Source organism: Pocillopora damicornis, chromosome 12 (assembly GCF_964200805.1).
Source record: "Pocillopora damicornis chromosome 12, jaPocDami1.2, whole genome shotgun sequence".
In the NCBI taxonomy this organism is placed as follows: Eukaryota; Metazoa; Cnidaria; class Anthozoa; order Scleractinia; family Pocilloporidae; genus Pocillopora; species Pocillopora damicornis.
In genome coordinates this window covers 21,225,492-21,235,120 of record NC_142681.1, presented here as the reverse complement: position 1 = coordinate 21,235,120, position 9,629 = coordinate 21,225,492, and the positions used below count along the sequence as shown (strand labels likewise).

At 36.3% G+C, this 9,629-nt stretch overlaps 1 protein-coding gene across 1 annotated transcript in view; it reads right to left on the bottom strand.

The window, feature by feature from the left end:
• Positions 1 to 6,230: 6,230 nt before the first annotated feature.
• LOC149036948 (uncharacterized) overlaps positions 6,231 to 9,629 on the bottom strand; it is a 4,317-nt gene continuing 918 nt past the window's right edge. The window contains exons 3-6 of the mRNA XM_089190536.1: positions 9,398 to 9,612; positions 8,496 to 8,542; positions 7,563 to 7,644; positions 6,231 to 7,093 (exon numbers count right to left, since the gene is read on the bottom strand). Coding sequence (XP_089046662.1) covers positions 6,908 to 7,093; positions 7,563 to 7,644; positions 8,496 to 8,542; positions 9,398 to 9,612 — 530 coding nt within the window. The 3' untranslated portion in view covers positions 6,231 to 6,907. The remainder of the gene's footprint in view (positions 7,094 to 7,562; positions 7,645 to 8,495; positions 8,543 to 9,397; positions 9,613 to 9,629) is intronic.

Here is a 9,629-nt window from a genome sequence, read left to right as displayed (position 1 = left end):
GTTTCTCGAAGCTCAGTGTTTTCCTACTTGCCTTTTTTCCACGTGAATTGGGGGCGATTGAATAGATATAATATGCAGTAAAAGAACGTCAGCTGATAGAAATTTTAAATTTCTCATCTTAAGCTGTGGATACAAAATTCAAGTGAAAAGGAAGCCAACTGTGATTAATGCTTTGAACAAGTCAAGATACGTTTTTTTCGTCACACAACAAGTTACATAACGTGAATATCATTCTTCTTGATGCCTTTCCCGGTGTCAGCAATGCCTTTCCCGATGCCTCCGTTGGTCAATAGAGCATAAGAAGTATTGTTCCAGTTAAAGCTTGAGGAAAATTTCTTAACTTTTTAAGTAGCGAAGTGTAACTTGGTAACATTTCGGCTTTACAACATAATTGTTTTCTGCAACTACAACACGATTGTTTCCTGATACTACAAATGATCTGTCTATTTATGAATTATGAAAGTTGTTTCACCGCTGACCACTCGTATTTGGGTCGTTTTTTCTATCCCCGCTCGGCTCCGTTCCTCACGTTGTAACCCAGTAACTACTGGACTTGTAATGACGTTGTAACCAGTCAATTAATGCATTGTAATCGGGATAGACCTATTGACAAATCTAGACCTGGGCGAGGGGTGAATGAGTAGCTAAAATGTCGTGTGTAATCTACGTATCACTGGCGCGCTAATTCGGATCGATCGATTCAGAAGAGATATATTTTTCCTTTATTTGCAAGCTCACACGCTTTATCTGTGCAATTAGCCGACACCTTTCTGGTCGTAAATTTGGTTTATCGATCATTTTCAAGGTGAGTATCACTAATAATAAAAGGTATTCTACTTTGTTTAATGTTCGAGGCACTTGTCTGATGATTTGATGATCGGATATGATCGATAAGTTATAAATATTTCTAAGCCTTTATTTACCTCTCAAAAATTCACGGGTCGATAGATAAGCAAACCATCACAATATTTTATAAACCAGTAATCGTGCATCTCATTTAAATTAATGAGAGCCATTTATTTGCGGGCTACAAGTACCAGTATTCACAATAGTGATTCATGCATGTGCGGCTTAACAGTCATCTCGCCATCAGTTACAATGAATATCATGACAGTTATTTTATATTTAAGATTATTGTCATTTCGAGAACTGAAAATAAAAATTCCAATCTACAAATAAAGTCACATTTAGCATGTTTATGTGTATTAATATATAGTCCCACAACGATCCATCGCATTCCAGATAACTGATGAACTGTCTAGTTGTCCTCGTGCACCGGTGCTGTACCGGTGCGTGAAGGAATAACCATTGTATTTTCTTTGTTTAGGAGTCATTGGTTAGCTGTTATGTATTTTTTGGTCTTTTGTATCGGCTCTTGTGTACCGGTACCCGAGGACAAAACCAAAATGTGGATTACATTCATCTCATTACAATCCAACTATTTGTGGATTACAATATTTGCATTACAATCCAATAATTTATGGGTTACAATCATCTCATCACCATCCAATAATTTGTGGATTACAATTATCTAATTTAAATTCAATCATTTGTGAATGCTATTATCTCATAACAATCCAAAAATTTGTGGATTACAATTATTTCCTTACAATGCAATAATTTGTGGGTTACAATCATCTCATTACAATCCATTATTATATGGCTGCGATAGTACGTGCACTCTGATTGGTTAATTAGGGGTCCAGAATCCCCTGGTAATTGCTTATGGGCATTACAGATTTTTCCCCCCACAAAACCTAGTGAACTTAGGGACTTTCCCTGAAAGAAACTTCGTTGAAAAAAGACAAAATTGAACATTGAACAAAACATGTATCTCTTCTTTAAATATGAGTTCTGAAGAAGATTTTCTTCATAAGTTTATTACCCTGATGAAATTGTGACGTAAATGATAGGCAATGTAGATGTTCTCTCTATTCCACTTGCTTTGCCTATGTGAAGGCATATAATAAATAACTTAACAGACTTCGGGCTGAATTTTTGCTTTATGGACCGTACCCAGAGGCTCAGTCCATAAAGCAAACATTTCATCCCTCAGTCTGGAATTTTACAGTAAAGCCATTGCGCATGGTGCACATGGTTATTACGTAAATAATTTTTGGATTACAATCATCTCATTACAATTCAATAATTTGTGGATTACAATCATTTTATTACAATCCAATAATTTGTGGATCATCTCAGTACAATTCAATGGTTTGTGGGTTACAGTCATCTCATTGCAATCCAACCATTATATATGCTTCCTTCTATACCTTATGTATTTTAAGGATTTTGCTGGCAATTGAAGTCTTAGTATTTCCTAAAGTTTTTCACTTATTACTTTTCAAACAATAATGATTCCATGGCAAGTACAATAAGATGGAAAGAGTATAGTTATAATATAGCTTTTGGGATGCAAAAGACAAAGTGCTGTTCACTTGGATTCATTGTAGAAAACATTAGCTTTAAGAAACACTTGCCAATACTGATAAGGAATCCAGTCTGAATGCAAGCATCTTATACGTATAAACTGCAGGAATCGCAGTGTGTTAAAAGAAAATCAGGCTCAAAGTAGCCTATCAGGCCAGAGTAGTCCAATGGGATCATGCCCATCAGTGATATGGTCCATGAACCTTCACAGTCCCTGACAAGGTGGTACATGGACTGGGTCCACAACAGTGGACCATGGACCTGGGTTACGATAATTGCAATACAATCTAAATTAATTTTTGTATTACATTATCATCTCAATACAATCCAATAATTTGTGGGTTACAATCACCTCAATACAATCCAATAATTTGTGGGTTACAATCATCTCATTACAATCCAATAATTTGTGGGTTACAATCACCTCAATACAATACAACACATTATTATATGGTTGCGATAGTACACGTGCTCTGATTGGTTAATTAGCGGTCCGTAATCCTCCGGTAAACGCCCACGGGCATTACAGATTTTCACAGTGTTCCTGTGTGTTTGTTTTTAATTATATATTTATATTTTTGAACTTGATTTTTCCGGCTTTTAATCTGACTGGACAATCATAGTGACACCAATAGGAAACTGCTGTCTTTTAGTCACTATACTTAGCATTTTATTTGAGCAATTCAGTCAATTCAATTTATACTTCTTTGTCTGGTTTAGGTAATGAAGTTGAGCTGTTTGACAACTCCAACAAACTCGTTTGTCGGGGTGTTGTAACTGCTCAAGCCATGGTACACGACCGGGCACTGAAAACCGGATGGGCCGCAGTGATGATACAGGATATCTTGTCAAAGGGAAAAGTGGAGCCATGGCAAGAATATCCCACCCATTCTGGGGAAGTAGAAGAAGGGAGTTTTGTCGCCTGGCCGACTGCTTACATCCAACCGCGACGAGAAGCTCTGCAAACTGCCCGGCCGAAACAAAATCTTTCGGAGACGCAGGGTTTAAAGGATGCCCTTCATCCCGACAAGTTTGTCTCTCCCGGGACAATAATGTCCAGGGATAGACAGCTACGAAGTAGAAAGTGAAAACATTATGATTCCACTATTGCGCCATTTTACCATATTTGGACATGAGAACGCGCAAATCATGAGCCTGTAATGCCCCGGTTTGACTGTTTTAGAACAGAGCAAATACGGACGGAAAGCGTAGAGCAACAAAATGGTTGGACAAAAGGGAGCAAAATTGACTTGTTTACGTCCTTTACGCTTGACTTTTAAGCGACGACCTTTCGACGGGAACGCATTTTTTTAACTCAACAGAAGGAAACTTGCGAGGACATTTAATTCTTTTTGTTTGTGTTGTTTTCGTCATTCGCGCACGCTTCATAAGATCGATAAGATTCTCAGGCGATGGAGGTTGTATTTCAAAAACTAGGTGCCAAAATGCTAGAAAATGGCGCAATAATGAAATAATAAATCCCTTATTGGATGGTTTAACATGTAATACGTCCGGACATTTAGCTCGTTTTGCTACGCAACTCGCAAAATACCCGCGCGTATTATATGTTAAACCATCCAATAAGGTGTATGTAACGGTTCACTGTAAAGTTAAGCAACCACACAGAGGACGACAACGAAAATGCAATGTGGGAGGCTAACCTTTCCTTCTGGAAATTTCATTGAGACTCTTGAAACTATTTATATTCATAGAATGGTGCTGACAAAGACATAAAGCTTTATTTGAGGTTATTCGTGTTGTTTCTTTGTACAGTTTAGCAGATTGCAAAACACATGTGCAGGTCTTTGCCCTGCAGTGTTCTTCCTCCCCTTCTCTTAAGCGATGTTCTCGTTGCCAACGCTGTTGTGGTTGCGTAAATTCCCTATTGTAAAGAAAAAATGCAGTTTGCATGGAATGAGATAACCAAAGTTGTAATTCATAAGTCTGTTTATCGTTTCCTTTTCTCATGATTCTGTGTTCTCTTAGTCGATACTAATCTGTTACATCTTGCTGACTTATATTCTATTTTAAATACAAAATCATGATTAGGATAGGAACGAAGGATCCTCCACTGTCACTTGCTACTACACACTCTAATAAATCACTGTACATATCAATAAATAGGATAGCCGAGATATATTAAAATGAACTTATTGATGCGTTTTAGCGTATGATGTACATAAGACAATGTATGTTCCAATGCTACGTCTTCAGAAGATACTTAACAGTACGACCAGTGTTTTCGACTCTCCCCTGGATGCTAGTCCATTTCAGGGTCACCCCCTCCCCCTCCCCCAGCAGTTAATACACCGGTTCCCATGTATCATCACCCGACTGAAGAGAGGCATAGTAAAGGTTAAGTGTCTTGCCCAAGAACATAACGCGGTGCCCTTACAAGAGCAATTTTTTGGGCCCAGTGCATGCTAACCCGGCATAAGGTATATTTTTTGGTCCAGCGCATACCGTGACAATTTGTCCACCACGCCCCCATGCGTCTCTATACAATAGTGACAGGGTTCGCACTCACCTTGAAAGTCCTTGAAAATCCTTGAATGTCATAAAAAAAATTCACGACCTTAAAAGTCCTTGAAAATTGCAGACAGTGCTGGAAAGCCCTTGAATTCACTAAATTCACCCCATTTTTCAGTCTGTTTTTGTGTCTACCCCATTTTTCAGCCTCTTTTTGAAATAGAGTAAAATCGGGGCGAAGAGTTGATATGCCGGGTATACGATATAGCGCTTAGTGTGTTAAATTCACAAAATTCACCCCATTTTTTAGTTTCTCTTTGAAATACGGTAAAATCGGGGTGAAGAGTTGATATGCCGGGTATAGGATAAAGCGCTTAATATGTTAAATTTACAAAATTCATCCCATTTCTTAGTTTCCCTTTCAAATACAGTAAAATCGGGGTGAAGAGTTGATATGCCGGGTATAGGACAAAGCGCTTAATATGTTAAATTTACAAAATTCACCCATTTTTTAGTTTCCCTTTGAAATACAGTAAAATCGGGGTGAAGAGCTGATATGCCGGGTATAGGATATAGCGCCTATTATGTTAAATTTACAAAATTCACCCCGTTTTTCAGTCCCTTGAGGAAACTTGGTTTGAGAAATCGAGAAGTTCGAGAAATTGGCCATTTCAAAGACGAGCGGGTACGAACATATTTTTTCTTGGTACCAACCTTCAGTATCGATTTGATTGAAAACGAGGCATGTCATCGGGAAGCCTTCCCGAGACAACTTCTCGCGTGCCGAGTTTAACATAATTGCTAGAATATAGGTTTTCAAGGGCAAATTTATATTGTTAACATAAAATTTAACTCAGCAAAGGTAACAGTAGCGGAGTAAACGAAAGGAACTTAAAGGAAGGAGAAATGAGGATTTGAATATTTAAACGAGCTCTAAGTAATTATGCAAGATCGACTTTGACTCGGTCAGTAAGAACAACTCTTTTCATATAAACGCTCTGTAAAGATGGTTTGGTATGGAGAGTAACCCTCCTACCAGGGACAACTCTCCTTCATATAAACAGGGCCTAACGCTGCTTGCAGTGTCTTATTCACAAATATTAGCTAAAAAATTCTCACTCTTTGACTCGTTATCCGAAAAACGTTGTTAATATTTGTCACATGATTGATTACAGTCATTTTTGCTGCACATTGGACTTCAAAGAAAGACATTATATCCCCATACGAGTGCATTGTTAAGCTAAGCAAGCAGGAATTAAGTCAGCTTGGGAACATGATAAAAATGCATGGAGTGTTCTTAAAAATTCCCAAGTACTTATACAACACAACAATACAGGAGGACAAGTTTTTATTTCTTTTATATAATGTTAAAGAAATTGTGCGCGCTACAACTTGTGACCAATCATAGAGTACGCAATTTGTCGATGATTTTACGTTGGTACTAAATTATAGTTGCACTGCGTTGTTAGGTATTACTTTCTCAAGCATCATATTTCCCACGATTTCAAGTCGAATTCTGTAAATGTTATCAGTGAACCAAGACAAAAACAGTACATAGGAACATTTGTTTAATGCTCCAGAAATGAGAATGTTGTCTAGCCTTAGATCATATACAGACTTGTCAAAACTACGGTACTTATTACAAATAGTCAGTAATCCTTGTCCGAATACTTAATATAAATAGTCACACTTCAACATCACTATCATTGTCATCATCTTCATCACTTTCAAACTCTTCGCCTGCATTCCAGATATCGAGTACATTGACTTCCTGGACATTTTGACAGCTACTGTAATTACAGGAAGATGAAAAAAAAAAACAGTAATGGCAATAACACAATGAAGGTGCTGTAAAAAAAAAATGATCAATTTTTAATGATTAATTTTATTGATCAAATTATTCATCCATTAATAATAAGATCAGTCAATAGCCACAACAAACATTATTTTAGAATGTAATGAATAATTCACAGAAATAAGAAAAAGAAGAGACAATTTAATGCAGAGATTAAAAAAGACACACCTTGTTAGGTTCACTTCTACTTGAAGGATAGGCAGCCATGAAGTTATCCACATTTTCTTGATTGTGAAAAAACATGTTTTCACTGAGTGGGGGTCGATAACTTCCACCAAAAGACTTTTTTCTAGGCAGCCCAAAACAGGCATCCAGAGACAAGAATATTCTACCATTTTCCTGTTGACAATATTATTATTGGACAATAAATTTGTAAAGTATAACATTACATTTTGTAGACAAAAGGATTTAAGGTGTTGTAATTATACAACCTGCATAACAAGGTCATAAATTATCTAAACAGGTCTTTGTTATTTATAAATTGTTATTTGTCCTTTTTTGTGAACACTAATAAAATTGATAGTGGGTAATAATTATATATATATGAAACAAACAGCAACTATATATGTGTGTGGAAGCACTTCACCTAAACATCTGATAATATAGCATATTTGCAAGAGTGTTAGCCTTTAAATTTTGTGCATTTGCAAACTACTGGAATTGTTGGACTGAATATATATTACAAACCAAATGAAAAGAGAACTAAAAATGCACCACAACATAACATTTAATCTCTATATTGAAAACTACTTTAATTAATCTGAATTTAGTTCTTTGAAAATGGCAGCAGAGGTTTTCAAAGTTTTACCTTGGGACAAGCAGGACAAACTGGACACCTGAGTGGGCAAACCTCATTTTCAGTAAAACACTGGAGAGCCTTTACATGATACCTGTTGTAAAGAGACATACCTTTAATGTGCACAGTGTTTACACTAATAAGCATTTTAAACTAATAAAAGCATCTATCGAGTTCAAATTACCAAACCATATGGTATTTTTTGAACCAGCATTAATGACAATAGATAATTATTTGTTGCACTATCGTGGCCTAAGAATTAAATCAGATATTTGAGTAATTTCTTCTTTCACTTGTAGTCTTATATTTTCTGGAAAATACTTTTAATTATATGCAAAACTCAATCAAAAGGGATATTGGTTGTTTTTATTCCTTTTCACACAACAAAGTAACAAGAATTATCTCTGTATTAAATAATAATTTTTTAACATAACCACTTAAATAAAAACTCTGCAAATCAGTTTGAGTCTGGAAGTTTAGAACTTGCAGAAGGAATTGGATTCTAAAAAAAAAAATTGAAGTACACTGGGTGTCACCAAATGCACTGAATACAGGAGCTCACCTCAAGAGACTTTACATGGTTTTACAACCTAAACTGTGTTGATCACAAGGTATTTCTAACTTTTAACTTGACCAAATTTCTATGGTCTTCATTACCATCTACCGAGGTATCAGTTGATGCTTTGTGTCAAATTTATAACACTTCATTCAGTTCTCTTTGTTTTAAACTGGTTATCTGCATATATCACCATAAATTACCATAGTTACATAGAAACAAAGGATAATAAAATTTAAACTAAGGATAAAGTTGATCCAAAACATTTAACTACAATCTAAGTTACTCATTAAAACACTTCTAAAGGTCTTATACACATAAAACTGGGATGTTGCAAGATAACTGTTTGCTGGAAGTTCTAAATTCACAAACATTAATTGTTAAGCCACCTGAATTCCTCAAAGCTGTCAATAAATTGGTCATATATCTTCCTTTTCTGCAATTAAAACAATAAATAACAAATATAACAATTTGCTACATCTGTTCTATTGTAAATCTATCACGAATGCTATTCTCTGATTGGCTGCCCTACCCACTATCTATTCTGTGATAGATAGTGAGTAGTAATCAGTTTGAGTCTGGAAGTTTAGAACTTGCAGAAGGAACTGGATTCTATTCTGCAGTATACAGTACTGTACACTCACCATTATCATAACATTGTGTAGTTTGCAATATTTCATTTGGTGGTATTTTTTGTCTTCCAAATATTTGTTAGCTGGTTAAGTTCTCATAAGCGGACATCTAGGCTACACCTCTGGTGGTGGCCGCTTATGAGAACAGTTCTTGTAAGGTGGCCAGCTCCAGTTACAGACACTTTTAACGTGTCCCGAGGGTGTACATGTATGAGAGCTTCAACTGTATTTTCATTTGTTTAGTTTCAGTATCTATGAAGGAGATCATGATAAAGTTTTGGCTAGGTCATGAAGATTTATACTAAAGCAATAATATATTATGATCTCATGATTTCTATATTATTTGTGTGATGGTTTATTTGGTTTTGCCCTCAATAATTCAGGGTCGGCCAGCGGGGGACAGTGGTATACCAGTATACCCGAAAAAGATCTGCCAAAATACCCCAAAACACCCAAGATTTCTCCCAATATACCTAAAATTAATCAAAGCGTTATATAGTCTACTATATACCCGAAATTAGTAGTATACCCATTTTTCAGCTGAAATATACCGTATACCCGAATTAAAAAAGCCCCTTAATACCATATACCCAAAAACCCTGGCCGACCCTGATAACTATCACATGATGGAGTCGTTTACAGCTAAACCTATAACGAACCTTTATGAGAGGGTGGGAGTAGAAGTCTAAGGCCTTCACAAGATCAAAAATGGAAACTTGGCATTCCATCACAAGTGCCAGGGTAAATTCCATCAGACTTGTGGTGAATGCCAAGGTTGGTTCCACTGGCGTAGCAGGCCACAAACCTTGAAACAGAAAACTCTCTGCCACACTAAAACAAGTGCAACAGAGAATCTTCAATAGATGCTGACCACCTTCAGAAAAAAATATT